The sequence below is a fragment of the Anopheles coustani genome, chromosome 2 (assembly GCF_943734705.1).
Source record: "Anopheles coustani chromosome 2, idAnoCousDA_361_x.2, whole genome shotgun sequence".
In the NCBI taxonomy this organism is placed as follows: domain Eukaryota; kingdom Metazoa; phylum Arthropoda; class Insecta; order Diptera; family Culicidae; genus Anopheles; species Anopheles coustani.
Window position 1 is genome coordinate 91,690,484 of NC_071289.1, and position 23,414 is coordinate 91,713,897.

Genomic DNA, 23,414 nt, shown 5'->3' on the forward strand with positions numbered 1-23,414 from the left:
ACTATATTTCGTAAGTTAACCTTTAAGACTTTTGATTTAAAAGTTTTCATTGTTTAAAATTAAACCAAACCAGTGGTATTGGGTGATAAACCGCTTATAACTAATAATTGTTCACTGTTTCATACTGTATTTAATTAATCTGACGAATCATGATCTTCGATTGCATTAAACCGGCAGAGCCCATCGTCGGCCAATTGTTTGCCTGGTCATTTATCGCATTTTTATACTCTCCGTTGAGATTACTGAAAAATTCGGATGGGTTGGTTCAGTTGAAATATTTTAAATATTACTTTATCAAATTAAACATTCTTACCTTGAGACACACGTCTTATGATACCACCATCCGCCCCGATGTTTCTTCGCGCAGTTGTACCGAGCTGGATCGTTGTCCCGATCGAAGGTAGTAAACTTCATCCCATTGTGCGGGCTGATCGAGTCTCCAGCATTTCCCGAGTACTTTCCCACCTGCTTCAATGTGTACCCGTCGGTGGCGTTTCCCAGCAAAATGTTGTTAAATTTCGCGTACCTTATTTGCCGCTGGAAGTTCATCAACCAGAACATAATTTCCCATTGGCCGCCATTGTTCAGGATCGAGCTGATGCGGTCCAGCCCGAGCCAGAACTCCCCATCTAGGCTGCCAAATCCGTCCCGGTAGTCGTCCCAACCTCGGTAGAACCGCTCGGAGCCGTTAAATCGATGCTGTACCACTATCCAGCCAACGTCCACCGATTGCATGTCGCAGAGCAGATTTACCGGCTCGGCGTCATCGCTCAGCCTGATAAGGTACTTCCCGGTGACCTTGGATGGCACCTCCAGGCAGGAGCTGTAGATTTGGTCCTCACCGTAAGCGAGCTGTTCCGGGGTCGCGATGATTCCGAGTGGGAGGTTTGTCTTTTTCTCACTGCTTTGTTTCAATGTTTGTCCGACAACTGCTGCCTTCGTGGCTGTTTCAGTTACGTCCATGGGTGCACTAACGTCTATTGCTTTATGTTCCTCAGTTTTACTCAAGGAAGTTGACTCTTTTGTACATTTTGAATGCACTTGAGGCTCTGGAATGCTCTCTTGCCATTTTTTCAAAGCCTCCAACCTTAATGAATACCAGAACGTAAGTAAGTTTGATGAGAAACTAAATTTACTCCACACAGCCCACATACATACTTCTCTTCAATATGTTCCAACTTGGTCAACAACACTTCAAATCCAAACCCGCACCCACAAACACAACCATTTTGCGATTCTTCCGCAGCGCATTGGTTTAAATTTGATAATATGCAAATCACGGTAACAATGATGGGTATTCGTTGAATCGACATGCTAGGTCAACTTTCCACAAACTTTCCACTCCAATAAATTGTTCTGACTTTAAGCTGGTCCGTTTCACTTTTGACAGAAGTTTTCGAGCAGCTAGAGCTCAACTGATGCACCATAGACAGTGCTCGAACGTAAAAGAACCAAACGTGACGGTTCCGTCTCGGAAACACCTTATCAAAAAGTAAAACCCCCGATCCGCAAACCCTCACATTGCCGCAGATTTTCGCCGCAACGTGTGTAGACACATGTTAATGAATTATCAAACATAAACACCCTCCCTGCACACCACCCTCGGGGGAATAGTCAGTTTGTACGATTTGCGCTCCGAAAGGTGATAAGAGTGAGCACTCCGGGGGATTACAGTAATTTTTGCCGGTTGCCATTGACGCTCAGTTGACGCCATCGGCATTAGCATAATCCGAGTGCCTATGCTGTTGCATATGGCATGCAGAACCGGGGTTGGTCCGTTGACCTTTAAATTGTTCCCTCGGGAGAGCACGAGTACATCATCGCTACGTACGATTCGTCATCCATCATGCGCACGATGTAATTAAACTCCAGCCAAAGGCATTAAATTCTCATGAGTGCCGGAGAGAGTTGCGCAGCATCAGCATTATCAATTCATCAAAAATGTTCAAAAAGAATAGCTAAGCCGAGTCCACGAACGCGTTAGCTGTTAGTTTTCGCTGGATTTGAGTCACGTAGCATAATTTATTCGTACATCAATTCGTCCGATGGCGTGGCGTGGAGATGGGCAAGCTTTTACGAAGCATGAGGGTGGTTTTTAATTTTCCTCCATTCGAATTCCAAAATCAAATTTGACATCGTGGACGAAATAACCTCGCGCAATCTGCCTCCAAACTAAAGCAAGTTGGGGCGTTGAAAAGCATCACAGGACTATGTGAGTACCGAATCGTTCCCAACGGTTACGCCATTTCTAAATCGCTAAACATCGTCAATTCAATTAAAACAACTTGCATCCAGCAGCGAGAGAGATCCAATGTAGGAGTTTTGAGTACATGACTTTTGGATTCCATTTGGAACCGGCTGACAACAACAGCAGCCCTGAAAACCGGGCGGGGGTCTAAAGTACTAAAGGTGAATGAATTAAAGCCACAAAAGTTCGAAAAATGCTTATTACAAAGTCGGTCTTCCTAAGCCACGATCCAACATGGTCGTAGCATCGGTGACGTGAATGTTCGTTGCCACCAATGGCCGCCTCAAGTGAGCATTGTCCGAGGGTGTCCGCAGTGTGGTGTAGAAAATAGAAAAGCCATCCCTACAAGATGGGAAAAAGTTTGACAATAGAATAATTTAGACTTTAAAAAAAACTGGCCACCAACGGTACGGAGCCCGTACATACAGCACATGTAATGTTCACTGGCGAAGCAGTCAGATTCCTCCCTCAGTAAAGTCGAACAGATTCTTTTCTATTATTATTTTTAGTTTCGAGCGTGCCGCTTTTCGATTCCGATCGAAAGTGGGTCCTTTTTGCTTTCCGTAAAACCACCGTCGCCGTTATTGTTATTATTATAATTATTATCATAATACTTCGAGTGTCGAAAAGATGGAGCGCAGAGATTCTGATTGAATCGTCGCTGGTGATGGCGTTATTCTATTTGCTCCCCGCACCGCCTTTGCACGCTTCAATGCGAAGGCAAGTAAAAAAGCATCAAGAAGATCCTTCAGACTATCCTCCTTGGCCTCGCTCCGGACACTGAAGAACCTTTTGTGAGGGCAACCAAAATGGAAACTTCCGGATGGGGCTCGGTGGGAGGGACGGGACTAAGGAAAACTTTTCTAATTTAATGCCTTGTTGGAGATTTTCATGCACAACTTGGGTGACTTGCACGGGACGATTGTAAACGATGGCAATGCGGAGAACGGCCCTCGGAGAGAGTTTCTGGACATCGTTCGGTTGAAAGCGATCGGCTTATGGTTCGGTTCGATTGAAAGCAACACGCCGCTGGTGGCTGGTGGAGGGAGGGGATTGTGTGAGAAGGGCTTCCCCGAGGAGGTCGAGAAAGGTCAACCGGCGGACGGTTTGGCGGAAGCTCAACTTTCAAGTGACAGCAACCACCAGCAACAGCTGAATTAATGAAATAAACCAACGCTTTTCCGACGACTTCTTCTCTCGTGCCCTTCTCCACTTCGACAGAACTCAACAACGGTTCTGACCCCGAAGAGATGATATGCGAATAGTCCCCATTGTATTCGGTGTTCCTGTTTTCCTCCTCGGGGACCTACCCAAGGCAGCCACCGGAAAATCATTCAATATATTGGGAAGCAAGGGGAAAGAGGAGTGTTTCGATAGAATTGACTACAGTCAGAAAAAACACCCAAAGATTCGCCCCGATGATTGTTCATTACTAGAGAGTGGTCTATATGAGGAAAATTTCGTTAAAAAAACATGGATGATGGAAAAAGGAAGAGCACTAATACAACCAGGACATGCCAGCGGTTTATCGTGGCCAGACAAGTTAATTGAAGGAGAAAATAGACCACAGTCTTGCACATTTCGCTGTTGGCCTTTAATTGAAAGCCGATACGAACTGTTTTTGTATTTCTTTTTATTTATTTCAATTGCTTCTTTCACATTGTATTGCTTTTTTGCTTTTTATTGCCATTTATTATAAAGCTTTTTATTGCAATTCAAACAATCAGAATAGTTCATATCCGATTGATTTTTGTAAAATGTTCAAATTTCGTAATCCGCACTTATTTTTGGCACTTAAATTTAATATTTTCATCATACTGGTGGTGATATTGTCCATAAACTACCTTGCCACAAATCGGTGGACAACTATTTAATCGTTTTCTTTCTTTATTCCTCGTTGTGGTTTATTTTCCAAGAACTTTTACGTCATTATACAACTCAACAGCTTCTAAGGAAATTTTTCCTGTACATCCCAATTGTAAGATCTGGTCATGATTCAAATGACCTACACTCCTTTTTGGTATTCGATGCCACTTTCAAACCAAGGGTTGAATCTCAGACCATCCTTCGATCCGGCATGTGCCTTAACGGTGACCTGAAACGAACAGATGCAGTAACCTTTGATGGTATGAGTGCAATGGATGTATTTTTTATCATAAAACAGTCGTTGAAAGCGACACTTCTAAAGAAAGCATCCACTTAGAGAATATGTGTCGACGACCCAGAGGTTTTCTAGTTCAAAACCTCTCGTACAACGTGGAAATCATATCGTATCCAAACCGTTGGACTTTTGCATGAGCCTCAAGCTTCAATAAAGTGTACTCAAGTATAATCTACCACCGAAAAGGACATCCTTTGTGGATCGATATCAATAATGCATATCTTTGATAAAAGCCATGGGATACAGCTTCTAGCCATAAGATCATTTTTTGATGATGTTTCTTTCATATTTACGAAAAACATTCCCCATACAACTATATAGTGTTTGTTGATATTATCTAGATAACTGCTTGTAAATAAAGGGATGAATAAAAATCAAATAGTCACATTTGTTCTTATTTATTATTTTATCAATAGATTAAAACATTTCACTCTACTCAACCGATAAAACTCTCTCTGAACACAACAGTATGCCTGAACGATTAACAAAGCCGCACTGAAAAACAAATGTCCACATGATGATGGAAAACAGATTCGCTAATTACCGAACGTCACATGCATTGGCGTACCCCATTTAGCAGATCCCGCACCGTACCAAAAAAGGGAACAGTGCCCTCCTTGCTGCCAGGTTTCGTGGAAAGTGTGCGATAAATTTGTTTTTCCTAATCACACTACACACGATGATGGATGGGTTGTCGGAAGCACTGCACTCGTGTGAAGTGCAGATGCCATCGGTCCCGCCAACCGAACAAATGACCCCACGCTGGCAGCGCAGGCAAGAATAGAGAGGGGATCCAACCGACCCCAAAACGAGTGCAGGCCTAATGGCGTCCACGTCAAAGCGGGAGCCATGACATACGGTAGCCTTCCGAAGGGGTTAGAAATGGTCTATCGAGTGTGGTCAACCGAGAGGAAACCATAGGAAAGGATTGAAAGAGTAAACCAATAAACATTGAACAACGCGATAAGAACTTTTTAAATTATTTTTAATTTACTATTTAACTTACCCAGTTTGGAAACGTAAAACGAGAATATTACTGGTTTGAAAATCATAAAGAATCTGGATAACAATTCAAAGCATCACCAAGAGCTGTTCAGAAATCCATCAAATGTTCAATGAATTCGATTGTCAGCCCATTTCGCATGCATTCGATCCCGCCGCCATTGTCCGCGTGTAACTCCAATGAATGTGTAATCTGTCAAAAGTTTAGCTCACGCTAAATCTCAAACACACCGGTGAAGCGGGTTTGCTGTCCAGCCGGCTCCATCATCTGTCGTATGGCAAATATTGATCCATGTGAGCTCTTGATGGAAGGAGATGAAGGTGGACACCGTTGGAAATCACAAACCCGCGTCAACCTGCAGACTGTTGCGTTCCAGTGAGGCATAACTAATATATTTGCCCACCGTTCGTTGTTCTTCCACGGCCGGGGTCGTGTATCCACGCTCCGATGCTCCTTCCCCCGGGTCTCACACACAAGTTTATCGTTGCCTTTGTTTATCTCCTGCACACAGCGAAACCCTTCGCCCAGAAGGGTGCATTACTAATGAACCGATACAGGTTCGCCCTCGGGAGCTCCGGGTTCACCGTCGATCTCGACGCGTCCTTTAAATTCCTCACGTCCACTCCTTTCCCAGTTCGAATGTCTGTGAACTCTCTTCTCCACTTGTGTTTCGTGCATGCTTAAGAACACACACACACATTCAAAACACACCCGGTGGCAGCAACAGTGAGTAAGGACCAAGGTACGTTACACAAGCAACCGGTGAACTTCGATCAGCAACACTTTGATCGAACCGACAGCTCCATAAATCGCCGCCGGCCCAAACACAGTTGGCGGTGGGTGAAGAAATCTCGCACACGCAATACGAACACATACACAGCCCAAGACCGGGCCGATGGCTTCGAGGCTCACCCACTTCCGGTCGGTTCGTCCACACGCTTCCTTCAACCGTCGGCAAACAACATCCGTCATAACGCTCAGGTAACCTGTCGAAGAGGTCGGAAGGCACACACCACGAACAGGACGACGACGACGGCGATATGCGGCAAAATGAGGATAAAAGTCAACGAAGCGAACACCCCGAACATTCCCTTCTTCCCTCCCTTCCATCGTACGATCGATTGGATTTAGGGTTCCGTTGGAGTTTGCCGTCATTCGACAGGTTCCGGTTTGACGCATTCATTAGGACACCGAGCAGGGGGGAGGGGATGAAAAGCGACAGGGCAGTAACTCACAGAAACCGTCCGCCTCCACTCCACCGGCTGAATCGGCAGAGATCGGAAAGGCACACCATGTTTGAATCGATTCCTAATGACACCTGTCAGAGTGAAGTAGTTTCATTCATAACGCACTCGGCGGTGGTGGTAGGGAAAGCTGGAAAATGCCCCCTGAAAACTCAGGCGGGGTGGGCCACCGTAGCTCGTAGAGCAAAAGTTGTTTGTTTGTCACCCCGCGTGACTCCCCGCCGCACCGCACCGCGCACGCGATCGGTTTATTCTGACGGCTGTCACACACTCTCCGTCGTAGGGCGCGCTAATGCGTGAAGGGTCGTTGGAGTCGGTTTGTAATATTTTCCACGCCAACGTGCCTCCCATTCGCTAAACGGAGGGGGTTTGGCACGCGCAATATAGAAGGCTGGTGGGTTGAATGGAGGTCAAAAATGTCGCATAGTCCGAGGTGACACGATTTGACAATTCAAACGAATGTTTGCAGGTCCTGTTTGTTGCTTGAATTTAGTTTTCAGGTTTATAATTCCAACTAAACTTAAAGGAATTATTGAAAATTGGAATGTAGTTATATTAGTTCATGAATTCTTCATACTTCTTTGCAATTGATTTACAATTCAAACATTGAATACGAATTCTCATCTCATTTTCCAATCACTCCCTCTTTAGCCAAGTGTCAATAGCAGATGTCACTAGTTCACCATGGTTTGGCATCAGTGCAGAATCGTCGATCGTCCGGTGCCGGTTCGAAATCATAAAAGTTCAGCTGCGACAGTTCCCTCCGACACTCCGGTGGTCCGTTCGTCCGTCATTCCGACTGCCCAAACGCGTCCCTCCGTTGCCCGAACTGGCCAAACGCGGAACAGCTGAGGTGAAAGGACGGGTGACAAATGAAAAGGTCAGCAGTCTGCCGGTGAGAGTGCGGTATGGGGACACGATACAGTGGCTGACGATCAACAGGACCGGCAACGCAGTAGCAAACACTTGCCAGAGTCCCCTTCAGCCGCCGGACGACCAAGCAGCCGAGCGTGGTAGTTAACCTGCGAGAGGAATGGGTCCGGGGTCCAGGCTGCCCGTCTAGTGGTCGTTAGCGAACCTTTCCTTCAGCGACGCGGGATGACGGGTGACAAAGGGATAAACGTGCTTTTCGTAACATGAATGTTAGAAACGGAAACAGCTTGCTGTGACATTTATAATTTATAAAGTGCTGTACGAATACTTTCAACGCGAAATGGATCGATAAGTTTTAACAAACACCAAATTAAATAATAATTATTTTCATTAAAGCCCATTATGATAATATTTTCTCATTGTGCATTGAAATAACGAGGTATAAATAATTTATTTGTACGTTTGTAAAAACTTTATAGCGCTTTAGACAAATTATGTGCAAATTATGAGTCATTTACTGAGCTTTTAACTACTCGTTATCTTTGCATGTAAAATACTTTTCTACTTTTTAACTTTAACTCTATTCCACAAGCTTATCAACTTATGCCCGAACTCTCTACACTGTTGCGCCCGCATTCCAGATGAATATGTCAAATCTCAAACTAGAACAGGAAAATTGCGCGGAAAAACGGGCGGAAGGTAAGCGTCGGTGCAGTTGTGTGTTTGTGTGATAAGATTTAGGATAAGGACAGCAGCGGCACCACCACCTACGACCACCCTTCCCCACGCACAGGCAGTTCCAATCGCATCCACATCATTCATTTTCAGCGTCGCTCTGTTGCGTTTTCAGTAAGTAACAAAGGAAAAAATGCTCCAAAGGGAAACTGTTCCAGCTTTAACGACAGCGGGATACTGCAAAAAAACAAAAAAATACGTAGAAATTAGAGAACAAAAATCCCGAAACAATAAAGGCGGAAAAACGATCAGGGGTTTTCTGAAACGGTTGACAAGTTCAATTTTTCCTTTTCTTCATACACTCCCAGCAACAACTCACTTGAACCAACCGTCCGACACGTTAAAAAATGAAAAACAAAACTCCCGCAGCTTTTCCGGAAGGCAACACGCCGATAAAGCCAAACCAAAAGCCGACGGAATTCAATCCCCAACCCTAAAAACCCGAGCCATTTCCTTCTGGCGCTAGATGGACGATAAAATATTCATAACCTCTGCCGGTCGACACTGGTTGCGAAGAAATGTGTACGCATTTTCAAGGACTCAAATTGTGGTATGTTGCATTTGTCGTCTTGGAAAGCAATAGGAAATGGGAGGACTTGAAAAAGGAAAGGTGAAAGAAACATCAAGTGAACAAAACAGTAGCAGACTCATGATTATTTTAGAAACTCTAGATCAAATAATGACTTTTACTTAGTTGCTTAAAGAACTGTTTAACTATGTAGACAACTCCAATTATAATACAAGCAAGAAAAAACTACTACCAGCTAGTTTAAACAAGCTTATTTGATATATGCCGTTATCGAATGTGAATGTATGAATTATCGAAGAGATTTACACATGTTTTAGGATGATTTACTCCATTTACTGATTTTTTATCAAAGCTCTCCTATTACTATTCTCCTATTAATGCTCATCCCAAAACCTCACTCTGAGTAATTGATCATTTGTGCTCGATAATTTATTTCATCCATTAATGGTCCGACTCAAGTTTGATAATCTGAACAGCATTTTTCCTACCATGTCAAATGCCAACTCATTACAACCGACGCGATTGATTTATAGACTTTTATGGAGCAAATTGCGCCGCACGAATAATGCCAGAAAAAAAAGTAAATCAATCGGCATGCATCGGCCAGTCACGATTTCGCCGAGCTCCGATGATTCGTAATTCAGCGGGAAAACAATTGCGCCAAAGGACACTAGCCCGCAAGCCTCGGCCAGACGAGGTTCGTTACGCGAATTATGCTAATGTTTGTAATCGTGAGCCTTTGAAATTCAAACAGTGGATTAGAATAATTTTGCATGCCTAATGCTGCGCCGATATCGATCGACGTTTTCGCGTCATTGTAATGTGACGGCATTGATTTGAGAAATCGTCTCCCGATAAACTCAACCCGCGTGCCAGCAAGTTGATTTATTATTTGTTTTAATTTTCTCCTCTCCATCGTGACCTGTATTCCTTCGGTCATCTTTAAGGCTAGGAAATGCCATCGAGGAGGTGCAGGAAAAAATAACTTTCCCGTCCATAAGTTCTTCTCCCGTAGCTGGAACTTTATGAGCAGGATTTGTTGCGCATTCAATATTGTTTAACCTTCTTCTACTCCAACCGGAGCCAGGAGAGTTCTAACCCTCTTGGCAGCTTGGCCAAAACGCGAAACAAACGAAAAATGTGTGTGAAAACAGCGGACGGCTTACGCAACGGGCCCTTATTTCTTTATTTTTATTTGGTTTATCTCCCGAAATTGATTTCAATATTTATTACCACTTTCAGCCGCAACCGACCAAAGGCAGTCAAAGCTGAAATCTTCAGCCCCGGACCGGAAGGCAACGAAGCAGGGATGGACCGAAGCAGTTAAACGACACGGATGAGTGACATTAAGCAGTTGGATTATTTCGATAAAAATCATCTGGCGAGTAAAACCGGGACTTTGGGTGTAAGTGAAATGAAAACCATTCACCTCCCCGATGCCGAACCGTTGGCTTTGGCGCGGGTTCTATTTATTTTTCCGCACATTTTCCCCCCCACAGCATGTCTTGAGAGTGCTCGTCGGACTCATTATGCAATGCTCGAGTGGTTTTTCGGGTTTTCTTTTGCCAATGCTCGTCTGATTCGGAGTCGCGGACACCGTGCGTTTCGACCCCTGCGCCATTAGAATGCCAACCGGAGCGTCATAAAGTTTGCTTAAAACCGATACCCACAAACCTCGGCCCCGGGCGTCTTGCGCGGAATGGCAAGAACATTTAAATTTATTCACCAAATCGAATACGCACCGATGGGATAAGAGGCGATTGATTGCTCCTTGCCAAGTTTATTTACCCTCAAAATGGAGAACAAAAGCAGGCGACGTTTTGTCTTGACGTTTCGAAAATTCATTTTCATTTCAAATTTCACGACGTCGGTGGGTTTTCGTTTGAAGTTTTGTTCAGTTGCATTAATTTCATTGCGTGTATTTTCCCTTCGACTGATGAGGTTTATCCACCTTCGGTATTTCTTTTTCGAAAGTGGTGAAAAAACTGGACACCGAAGAAAACTTCTAAAAGAAAATAGCAGCCCCGAAAACTGTGCCTACGTGTTGACACTTTTTTACAGCCCAAAATCAATCATATTCCATCGACTGGAAAACCGAAAATTGCCTCCTTTGACCTCGGTAGGCGTTACAAAAAAAGTGTGCCAGAAAATATGTCCTTTTCCCCAACATGTACAGCCTCCTTTCTTTTATTGAACCTTTGTGTGTTATTTCATTTTACTACCGTTCGAAATCGAACGCTTCATCCAGTGCGTCCGGGAATGGCGGGGACTTCGGTGACGTTCGGATGGAATCAAAGATTTTTCATTCAAACAAAATTTTCCAACAACCGCCCGAGGTAACACAACAATTCCCCGAGCATCAATATATCATTCCCCGGAGTGGGTGAAAACCGACAAGAGCCAAAAGGAAAAGAACGCTAAATCGTAAATCGTTCTCGATGGCCAGGAACAGTCTGGTGCCCGATTGAAGCCGTACGATGTGACCACGGCGTGAAATGTTCTCTTCCCTGTAGTATCCTCCCGGAGACGCGTTTTGACGTGTTCAAGTGATCGTTTTTTCGATATTTCTTTTCCGAGCATGTTTCGATAATAAAAAAAGGAAGGAATGACAAGTCTCTCGCTACGTTTAGTACCATCTCGTTCGCTCTGTTCGTCGTAATCCTTTGATAAGCTACCGTGAAGAGACTGCTTTTCCTGCTGCTTCATCTTCTCAACACTCAATGGACCTCTTTACCCTTTCTATTCGCCATTCAATTCGGCACGCAAAGAACAATCGTGCGGGAAAACACCTCCCCCGTTGTGGAAACGGGGTGCCATATTTCCATCACCACGCGGGTACCACCGGGTGTGAAAGTCATGAAAATCGGCAAAACGAAACTTTACAACTGCAGTTTTCCGCGGTATTCCCACACGTACTGTTTGTCGCTCTGCCTCCAGCTCGACTTGGGAAACGACCGGAAAAGCCGCGTGAGTATATCGGATTTCAAGATTCCAGCGCAATCGAACGCCCCGGTTACAAACAAGAAACACACGAAACGGCACCTAAAGGGAACGAAAATCTTCATTCCGCCGGGGTTGCGTATTACCCCTTTTTTTGGGAAGGAGGATGATTTTGCTGAAGAACCAGGTACAAGGGGAGGAAGCGAACGGATTCACATTGATCCAGCAGCGACCGTATAAGTGTCCTACCGGTTGAGTGCTGGCACGAATTGGCCCCCGGGGGGGATAAAAAGTCGAGGATTGGCAGCGGTTTTCCCGGCAACGATTTGCTCGCCCTCGCCCTCGAAAGCCCTTAAAGTTGCCCTTCAGCTGGATTATGGCCCCGCGGGTAAGTGGATAAGGAGTGATTAGTGACGATCGGTGGTGGGATGAAAGGCAGGTCGGATACTTTAAGATTTACTGCAAACAGAGCGTTGAGCTATTAAATCATCTCAGGTGAGTGTTCGAGGAATCTTTACAGAGGTTCTACCCAGATGTAGCAACATAAACTGTTGCAAGTCCTTTTCTAAATGTGTTTTAAAAATAAATTGATATGAAGTTTGAAAGATATTTTCCTAACACATTTTTCAACTTGTATTAAGTCTAACCAAGTGAAATAAATCACAAATCCAACTATGATGGCACAATCACTGATAATGAAACACACCATACGCACTTTTCCGACGAATAAATTTTCCATCCACTATCTCGATAGCACATTAGTCTTGCATTTTCCGACATACCAATAGCCGGGGTTCTTCCTTTCCCTCCGAACGACTCGCTTCCTAGCGTGCCGTACCAGCACATGATAATCATCCATCAATCGCTGTAATGGCGCAAAATTGAAAATCACTGCGTACTCGTTGTGTTCCATGCGGATGTTAAAAAATATCAAGCGGAAAAAAAAACCCCAACGCAGCATTGTGCTGGAACACATACACACACTCGCCACCGTCCGGAAATGACATCGCAATGGCTCTGGCGTAGAAACGCCCCTTCTTCGGGAGGGTCCGCAGTCCGGCACCGGACGCGGTCAAGATTTATCTACTGCCTTGCGATCCACACAAAAAGCCCTCCGCACATCGGGCAGTATTACACGATTCACCGGACCATATCAAACGCCAGAACGTTGCTTTAATCTCCGGGCCGGGAGTAAGTTTCTGCGCACAGCGTACTACCGACCGGAAATGGCGTGCGTACAAAAGATAAATTGCAACATTTAAATGTGAAACGCGGGCGTGCTTGCAATCCACACTCACCGCTTGAGTGGTCGACTGATAAGAGCGTGGTAAAAATTTTATAACATTCCACAGAACATCATTTGAACAAATGTTTTGATAAAACATTCAACTTCTCGTAAACACTTGAAGGATTACAAACATCGCATTTCCAACACGCACATACCTGGTGCGAACACAAGAACCGAACAGTTAACGGCCTTCCCAAGTCTTCGCAAAAGAGCTTACGGAGGAAGTTCGAAGCCAACCCGGAAAACCGCCGAGTACCATTAATCCTTCCATTCAATATCCGCTTCCTGCGGATTGCGAGAGTACTCAATGCGGGCGAAAAGATATTAATACTTTGCGACGAAAGGCCGACGTCGGAAGAGTCGTCGTGAACCGAGGGTAGAAAATGGTACGAAGGAAACCCTTGGAAACGAACGCAAATGGAACTAAATCGTTGATACTAATCGAACGAAATTTTATCCCCACCAAAGTGGTCGGTTTACGATAAAAAAAGGAATACAAAAAATAACACAATAACGAAGGAAAAAAGAAATTCCACCGAGTCCACGAGTCGATTAACGGCGGCGAATTAGCAAACGGTGGATTTCAAGGCTCATTTACTGTGCGGCTTCATCTTTCAAATGATGGCCGATCCAAGCGATCGTAACGCCTTAAGCCGGCGCCCAAAACGGTGGTTTCGATAAAATGGCTCCTTTTTTCCTCTTCCACTGATAGAAGAATTGCAAATTGATTGCACCCCCCCACCGCTGCCTCTCGTCTGCCATGCATCGTTGCGTGTTGGGATGAAGAAAAAGAAATTTTGTTAAAAAGACAAAAATAGAAATGGCTCCGAAGGGCGGCTCATTCAATCGACAAACGCTCATAAGCAATACGGAGAGCCTTTGACGAGCGGGATTTTCGGGGCCCTCGCAAGTAATCCTCCTCGCATTTGACGCATTCCCGTGGACCGCATCGTTTTATTTTCCCATTTGTTGCGTGAAAATGCGACCGTGTGGAAACGGTGAGAAAGCACACCCGAAAAAAAACACCTTCTTCCCACACCACTTTCACCCTCAGTTTCAACAAATTTCCCCCCGTATTTATTTGTATATTTTCCAAGTGTTTGGGTTGTTTTTTTCGTCGACTCGTAAAACTTCACCCACGGTAAGAGAATGGGGCCAACAGAACGAAAACAAAACGTTGAAAACGAAACACTTTCACTCGTCCGGAAAACTCCTTCGAATTTGAGCCATTTGAGCCAGACAAGGACATGGCAGATCCTAATTTACATTCCTTTTCTCTACCCCACCTTAAGCACGGGGATCGGTCGTGTCCATTCCTGTACAAGCTCGTTTTCAATCCACTAATTTTCAATTACATTAATTTGAATTGGAACCTTCGCGACAATGGTGGAGAAAAATAAGGGGGAAAAGGTCATACATTTTATTAACGCAGTAATGAGTCGAACAGTTAAGAGGGAAAAAAACTGTTAAGGGTTTGTTGAAATTGTAGAAGAATAATGGAAAAATTCATGAACAAAAATTAGGCCAACCAAATACAACTGTAAGTTATTCTTAAAGTATCGTAGCCAGTCGCGATTATATCCATTTTTTTCTAATCAAACCGTTTTAAATCTTTTGAATCTTATGATAAGAATGGCCATATTGGATCGATTGACATTTTGTTTGAAATGCTCCTGATCTTATTTGGATTCATACAGCGGCTTCTTTCTGCACGTAAACTTAATGCAATGCCACTATTTTTCCACTACACTACATCGGGTAAATTGAGCCAATTACGTAAACTCAGCAAAAAAAAAATTAGGCGCACCCAGCGCAGCGATTTTCAATCCAAGCTAAAACCACCGCTGATCCTCCCAATTGGAAAACCCGTTACGTTCCTGCAGCGGCGCACTTCCGGCCGATGGTTCCCATTTTTATGCCCAATCCGATCCGCAATGCTAAACAGAAGCGCAACCGAGTGCGGGTACCGATACTTTCGTCCGAACATTCCACCGCCCAGAGTTGATCCCTTAATCAATAGAGAGCAAAATCCTGCCTCGATTGGTTGAGGATTATGTTAGTTTGCTTCTTTTCCGTTCACCCACTGTCTCACTCTGTAATTTTCTATCGCTCACCCGCTCACTCGTTTCGCGTGATTCGCCAAAAATCAGAGCCTACCATGTCGCCAACTGGCGGACCAGAAAAAAGGGATCGCTCAGCAAATGAATGAGCTCCAGCTTCGCTAAACGTATTTTCCGGTTCCACTATTGTATACTAAAACCACCTCCTCCTCCCCTCCTCGAAGCGGAATGGCGGTGAAAGGGCAGACAGTCAGGAGCACGCTTTCCTCCACCGTGGATCGAATACTTTTCCGGCACACAGCACTACTGCTGCCTAGGGCCAGGGACATTTTTATCGATCCTAATTCCATCACCGCCTCCATCCTCTAACGCTCTCTCTCTCTCTCGTTCCCTCGTTCCACCCCAGTATGCCGTAGGTGGCGCGAAATCCGGCGACAATCGGAAATCTTGATTAAATTAAGATCAATAATCCATCCCCGGATATCGAAGCAAATTATTCAATTTAATAAAACTCGATCCGTGCGACGCCGGTGCTTTCCGAGCGCGCGCGCGCGGACAGGATAACTATCATAATCAATGGCGAGGGAAAAAAAAGCAACAGAGAAACGGTGAGGAGGAGAAAAAAATAACGGAAATCCAGGATGCTGGAGGATCGGTTTTCAATTGTGTTTCGCCGTATCGGAGCCGAATGCGGTCTTTGCTGGTGACCGTTGGATGCGGGTAATTGTTAACCCTCATGGATGCTGGGCCCGATGGGACAATTTTCCCTACCCTCCATCTCTCTCGCTTTCTCTTTCACCCCTTCCTTTACTGGGTAGTTTTTCTCTTTTACTCGTTCTCATTTTACTACGCTTTCCATTTCGCTGTTCGCTGATTGCGTCTAGGGGTTTCTTTTATCGTTCGCGGCATTTCTCGACTCGTACCGACTTTCACCAAAGAAAAGAACGGCCAAAGTACGCCTTGGTGGCTCCGCGATGGTAAGATTTCGATTTCGAAAGCCCACGCTTTCCACGACGAGGCCAGCAAATTCACCATAAGGGGAGAAAAAAAAAGGAAACGACTCCCGACCACCTTCCCAGATCGTGGTGTTTCCGATTTGGCAAGGCATCGATTTGTGATACTGATGGTTCGGAGTGAGGAGGAGAAATCCGACAAGGATGATACCACGGCGAAGATGCCCCAAACACCACAAGCCAACGCCACCCCCGTGCGCCCGAGGGTGGTATTTTTATCCGCTTGCGAATTTATGTTTCGTAAATAAATTTATGATAATTATCATTATCATCTTTCACAGCGCCTCGGCAATGGCAGTATTTATGGGTTTCGAATTTAGCCTCCCACATTTCACGCGAATCTCAAGCCGAAGCACACGGCTTCATGCCGGTCGGTTTTGAGAACGTAAAGAAGGATAATCAGAAGGCATTCCGATTAAAGCGATGTTTTGCAATGGTTTCGCGTGTTGGATGGTTTATGTAAAGCTTATCGGCCGAAAATATTCATCAGGTTACTTCGCGAGGTTTTGCAAAAGGCAAGTTGTTGTCAATAACTCAATTTACGAAGTTTTACTTAATTCTTAGATGAAAATAGACACGAGAATATTGATGTTATAGGTAACTTTAATCAATAAATCACTTATTGAATCCTCAAAATTTTTATTCCGATAAAAGGGTGTAATGGATTCACTTGGATGAATTCATACGATATTCTATGATCAATCAGGTATTCTTTATAATCTAAGTAGTCGCCAGTCATCAATCATGTGATTACCACTTCACTTTGATATCCGTCCTGCGGGCAAAACTAAACACTTCCCTTTTCAAAATCGATGCAAAATTCTGCCCACAGGAAAAACCATCTTAGGAAAAGTTTTAAAAAATCGACCAGCAGCTCCCTTCAAACGCCGAGTGATTCATCGCTCAAATCCTAAAGGTTGTGCTCTATCATCATTCTCGATCGTAATCGGTGCTCGGGAACAGGATGGATGTGCGTACATAAATTAACCTACTCGAAATGCCATTAGCATCGACGCATCGAGCATAATCCGTGGTATCAGAATTGATTCCATAAACCCTGGCGGGCTCGATTGTTGTGGTGGTGGCGACGTTGGTGGTGGAAAAGATTGGTATGATTTAACCGAAGTGATAAAGTGGCGTTTATTCACCTGAATTAACTCAACCTCGCTCGGTCGCTCGTGTTCCCCCGTTCCCGGAGAAAACTGTGGGGTTGGTTGATTATTTCCCTCCTTCGTTCGGCAGCCGTTTGGGAGGGAAAGTCATTCAAAATCACCGACGGACGGGAAAACCCCCACACCCAGTCTCACATATGCATCACATTTCCCAACCCACAAAACTGCCTCCGGGAACGGCCTCACTCATCAGCGCGAGGAAAAGCCTGTATTGTAAAACCACAATTTATTATAATTAGATTTTCCTGAATAGAAACCAGTCACACACACAGACACGCACACCTACCAACATTTCCTCTGATTTTCACCCATCAACTGAGGTCCTTCAGGCGGATGGAAACTTCTCAAAACTCGAAGACGGAATGCTGGGAAGCGCCAACGAACCGAAGCGACAGTCATTCGATCCGCATCCCCAAAACCTCCTTCCTCCACTCCAGGACGCTACGCAGCAATAAGGAAGCGAAATCGGCAACCCTCGGAACCGGCACGAACCGCTCCGACGGTTGACGGTATATTTACGATTTAAATCCTGTTGCAATTATCAGCCGTCCCAGGTCGTTACCCGCTGCCAAAACTTTCCCCGCTACGACTCTGGGCGACTTTCACCCATTTCGACCGGGAAAAGGAAGAGGAAAAACCTTGCCACTGGTATTCGTATCAGCGCAGGGCGAAACTTACCCCCACCCGGTTCCCAAGGAAGGTGGTGTAAAGTTTTCCCGGCTCGCACCTCTTTCCAGGTGCTCTCGCTTCCCCTGCAGCAAGGCCGATCCACAATAATTCACTCATATTTCAACCACATCCTGCACCATGCTCCTCTTCAACACTGTCTCTTTCTCGTTCTCCTTTTATTTTTCTGAGGTTAACCAGTAAAGTTCGCACTGAAAGCGGAGTGAGAAAAGGTGGTCCTTTGCGAGTCACAAAACCCATCCTCAAACGAACCCCAAGGAAGCAACCGCAGCTATGCGAGAAAAAGGGAAATGGAAATGGCGATGGAAAGTAGCGTTAAAACCCGCTCGCTTAAGGTTAAGCCAGAGCGTGCTTACTTAAAGTAAGCACGAGTTTAATACCGCAACAGTTCGATTTTACAACCAAGTACACAGTTCAGTCGTTTATTTTTGCTTCCAAAACATTCGATGTGGAATTCGCAAAAGTTTCCCTCGCCTTGAGTCGCCGTCCTGCCCGGGCGGGAATGGTGGTTGTTGGTTGCTCTGTTTCGGGTGTTATTGTGGGATGCTGTGATTATTCGCAGTTTTACCCAAGAAAACCGCGAATGCGTTTGCCTCGAGCGGTTTTCCGTTTTACTCCTTTTTTCGCCTCGCCTATTGCGGGGGAAGACAACTTGCCCGGAGTGCGGCGGCGTGAAGGAATATTTTCATAAAAGTTTCAAGATAAACACAAACAACGGTGATACGCTAATTACACAGTTTTGCAGAAGACTTTCCACCCGCTCCCCCGCCCTTCGCGTTCTTTATCTGCCATACAACGGCATACCGCGCGACCTTACAGGATTTGCGGTTCGCAGGAAACCTTAGAGCCAACGCGTTCCGGCTCACGGTTCACTTCCGGCAGACACTGTTGCGCTGGAAAGAACGTCTGCAATCGTTTGGCGGTGGCGTTCCTGTAGGCTGTCGTCAAGCCCGCGTTTGGCCACGCTCATCCCGACAGCAATGAACAGGATGCGACTTAATTCTAAGGGGAAGCAAACGGTTTCTTCCTGCAGGACTTCACCGGAGAGGAATAATTATTTTTGCTCCAACGCACGCGATGCTCCAGCATTCAAGCGTGCCATCGCGATGTTAATGAATTTTTGACGCCATCGAAAAGTAATTAGAACTTTTTCCGAGGTTCGCGGAATTGACTACCGAAAATGATAGCATTCACGTGACATTCTGCAGTTCGTAGGAGCGGAAGTTTCTTAAAACGGGTCTTAGGCAGTACACACAAGCTTAGCGTGAAAATGGTTGAGTATTGAAAAAGTTTGACATTCTGGTGTTAACAGCATGAACTTCTATTGGCCAATCACACCACGCCTTGTAATAGAAATACAGCTTTAAAAACACTATCGTAGTTTCTCCATTATTTTGTATTGAATATTATATTAATGAACCATTTGACAAAAGCCATTGGGAAGTAACAATTTAAAGCGTAGGAATTGATCGTCTTCCAGAGCTTTTCACTCTAGGTCCATGCATATAAAAACGATGCTTTAAGACGGCCATATTTTCTTAATAAAAATGACTTCGCAGCCCAACCTCGAAGCCAAAAACAAAACCGTTTTGTGTCTCCACTTCAAGTACAACGGGAAGGTCAATTTTACGTTTATAAACTTTATTATAAAGTACGATATCTTAGCTACAACAACACACATGAGCACATGAGATGTTGTTTTCGTAGAAACCATTTGCACTCGAAAGCTTGGGCGACGAAATCGTTGAAGCTCGCAAGTGAACGAGTTAAAGCCAACTGGCCATACCCATTGGCAGGATGAACTCAGCCATAAAGTCCTTTGGCGCCAAAGGCGGAGACCGGTTTGGTTGTTTCCAAGCACCAAAACACACGCATGAAAACCAACTCGAAACCATCTCGAGCCGCAAGAAGGGACGGAGATGGACCGTTTGAGGCCGAGCCGGGGCGGGTTTTGAAGCACGACTTGAGGCTCACGAGCGTACATAAATAGCAGCTTTTTGTGGATTCATTCCGACGGCATACGCGTCGTTTTGGGGCAAACCCCAAACAGACTCCGAAACGGGGGGCTTTCGCTGCGCCACGGGGCGTCACCAATAATTTCGGTTTGTGCGTGGGGTGCTGTCGACCGAATGGGATTTCATCTCGAGCCTGCGAGGCCAGCCCTCGTCTCGGGCCCTCGACTATCGCTGTAAGTAATCGTCGTTTCACAGAAGAAGCCACCGGAAGGAGACCGGCCCTGGCACGCCCGTTGTCACCCGTGATCTACGATGAACGAGCAACCCATCGGTGGTGGACTCTGGTGTCAAGCTGTTGGTTTTCGAGAGATGTACGACTGAGGGAAGAGTTTAACATGTGTCTACATAAGAGAAGTAGATGTTTTAGTACGCAGTTTAATTATAAAAACGAAGCAAAACAAAACTATGACTTGAGATTTGCATTTGCTAATCGTGGAATTGTTTGCATTTCATATCAAATTAATACAATTTTAGAGATTGAAATCATTCTCCTTCCTTAAAAGTCACTATGCACTCTTGTTTAGATGAAGTAATACTGTCGGTTCTAGCAGGTTCTTCTTGTTTCGCTTTTTTCATACTGCTTCTATTATGATACTCTTTTAGCCACTTTTCCTATTCCTATGCTGCCCTCCTTCAGCACAATCATTGGCATGAAATTACGATACTGTTAGAATTGCAATGAGCCGCTTACTTACGTCGTTTCTGTCCCCTGTGTGTGCCCCCCCTGCCGGAACTCACAACCCCTTTCGCCAAAGCATCGCAACTTTCTTCCATTGCTTTTTCCGGCGATGAATGTTCCGACCAAGGCCCTTTAGGCCTATTTCGTATGGAAAGCACGATTTTACGGCCTACAGTTTAGTTACACAGTTTTAGATTGCTACCATCACGCACAATAACTCTCTCTATCTCACTGCTTCTCCCTTTGGAGGTTTTTTCACTTTTTTCGTGCTCTTTTTTCCTATCTTATTGCTTTCCTTCGCAGTTTTCAAGAAAAGCTAGCACTGGCAGAGATTTTTACTCTCCTACTTAGACATTTTTCCCCTTATTTCTATTAAAACCATGTTTTATGGATCCTACTCAGCCTATTTCACCACGCTCTCGATGCCAACCCTTTCCCACTTTTCCGCCACCAGTTCCAATAGTTTTCAGCATGGCCTTTTCCCACATATTCTTCTTCCAAATCGGTGGAGAAGATTGGAAAGCTTTCTGCGTCAACGGCGAAGAAAAGCGAACCGGCCACACCAGCCTTCTTTTGGAGCTTCCTCGGCAGAGGCGGAAACTGAAATCGCTGGAAAGTGCCGCGATCGCATATTTTCCATGCTCAACTCCCGGTTCGGTGGCCCCGAAAAAAAAGGGAGGACATTGTAGCGGGACGCCGTGCCGTAAATCCTTTCGGCATAAATCTTAATTGGGCGCCCGCGGTCGTAGGACTTTCAGCCCAACAGGCATCCCATGTGTGTGTCCTTTTTTCCGGCTGGTAGCTCGAAAAATGAGTGTCACCGATTCATAATGTATTAAATAGAAGCGGAGCGGAGAGAAGAAGAAGAAAAAAACCCCTAAGCGAAACTCCATCACCCCTGTATCGGAAGTTTTATTTATTCCCATTTCTTGCGCGTTGGCTTTCACTGTAGCGAAAACCGCTTCATAATGGTCGCGAAAACGGATGGCCACGGAGATAAATCCCTTCTTTACACCGACCCCGGGTGTATGGGCCTTCAGTAAAATCTACCAGGCAGGCAGCTGGTGAATTATTCATAGGTCATTGTGTAATAATTTGCCAAATTGGATGCTCGTGTGATCGTAAGTTGGCGAAAAAATATCCCTTTGCGCGATGCCGATTAGATCTGATTAACAACTGTTCGCGAGCGTGATTTACATAATTGCCTACCGGATACTGCGGGTTTGCCCAAGAATGGTTTATTCGTGGATCAAGATTTCCCTAATTTTCTCCTCAGAGCAGGAAAGAACGTCTTGGGCTATCGATGGTGATATCTTCAGTTCATTACCTATCCGCTAAAAGAGCCTTTCAATAAATAAAGCTGTAATTTTGTTCCAGTTGGTTAACATTCTTTCATGGACTGACTTCAACGTTTGCAATAAAGTTGAATAAAAATCGTTCTGAAAACTCCTTTTGAAAAAAAGAACAACATAAAAGTATCTTCTTTGTGTTTCAATTCGGTTAGATATCAAATTAAACCATTCCTTCTTCTAACGTTAAATACAATGGTCAACCCATTGCAACATCACTTCCGGACCCACCAAATAGGTTCCACAAAGTGTTCTCCTACAGGAGATTACACGAATTAGTGCTGAACCAAATGGGTCGACATTCAGCTTCCCTGCAATTGCCTTCGTTTTCCACTCAAATGCAAACGCACGGTCATCGGGCCATTGCATTTGCGACCTCCCCTGGAAAGGGAGCTACACATTAAATACTTCCATCGAATGACTCAATTTGTGGAAAACTGAAAACCGAAACCTACACCCCGGGGGCTCAAATTAGATTGTCGATCTTCCGCCACATTTGAGCGAAAGAAAAAAGTAAACTTCTCAGCCCCCCGATAACTATATATCACCATGGCCTTAAGCCCACCGACTATCATTGTGGGCCATCGGCATCATCATCATCATCAGCGCGTGGTGGTTTCTCTACGGCGAGGATGGATGGAAAAATAAAGACTAGCAACAGAGGCAAACAACAAAAAAAAACATCATTCGCCCCCACGATAAAAGCCAGCTCCTACCGGATGCGGAAGCGCTGCCAAGTGTCTTAGAAATTACTCGAGCCCGAGGGGAAGAAAACGAAAACAAACGACGACAAAATACACCACTATCACTTAGGAAAAGCAACAAACGAACACTTTTCCTCCCCTAGGCCCAGCGGCCGGGCGTCCGGAGCAAAGTGCGAGGAGGGTAGTTCAAAGGAGCAAAAAAGTGGAGAAAAAAAATCTGAAGAAAAATAAAATCTAAAGCACTGAGTGACGGTAGAGAAATTGTTGCAAAACAAACTGATGAGGAGAGGGAAAAAAACACCCCGGGAAAACTCGCCCCATCGCTTCCACTCGGTCGATGTGCCACTCGATTACGTTGCGTATGTCCCGGTTTGCACTGAAGCAAACCGAACCGAAATTCCTTCCCGCTTCCCGACGTCCACGTCCTCCTTTGGTCCGAGCCCGGTCGCCGTAACGATAAGTAACGCTTCATTAATCTCCCTCGGTGTGGAGGAAAAGTAAATGGAATTATCTAAAAATGGCAGTACGACCGTCGTTTCGGACAAAGTGTGTATTTTTTCTACAGGCCCTCGTCGAGCTTCTTTCCTCTATTAGCTCACATTGAGCAAAGCCACGGTTTCTTAAGGGTGGACCTATAATTTCCAAACTTGGCCCAACACTCTTTTCTAATGCCCCCGCCGATTAGGGGCTTGCAGTCGATCGGAGTTCTTCTAG

At 45.0% G+C, this 23,414-nt stretch overlaps 2 protein-coding genes across 2 annotated transcripts in view; one reads left to right on the plus strand and one right to left on the minus strand.

Annotated features, from left to right (window-relative positions):
• Window positions 1-23,414, plus strand: part of LOC131266950 (2-aminoethanethiol dioxygenase) — a 395,883-nt gene that overhangs the window by 289,208 nt on the left and 83,261 nt on the right. The window lies entirely within an intron of this gene.
• On the minus strand, window positions 131-1,313 carry LOC131265311 (fibrinogen-like protein A). Its single transcript, XM_058267572.1, has 3 exons — window positions 1,159-1,313; window positions 314-1,087; window positions 131-242 (listed from the first exon to the last, which is right to left on the minus strand). Exons 1-3 carry the CDS (start codon window positions 1,311-1,313, stop codon window positions 131-133), a joined length of 1,041 nt encoding a protein of 346 aa, XP_058123555.1.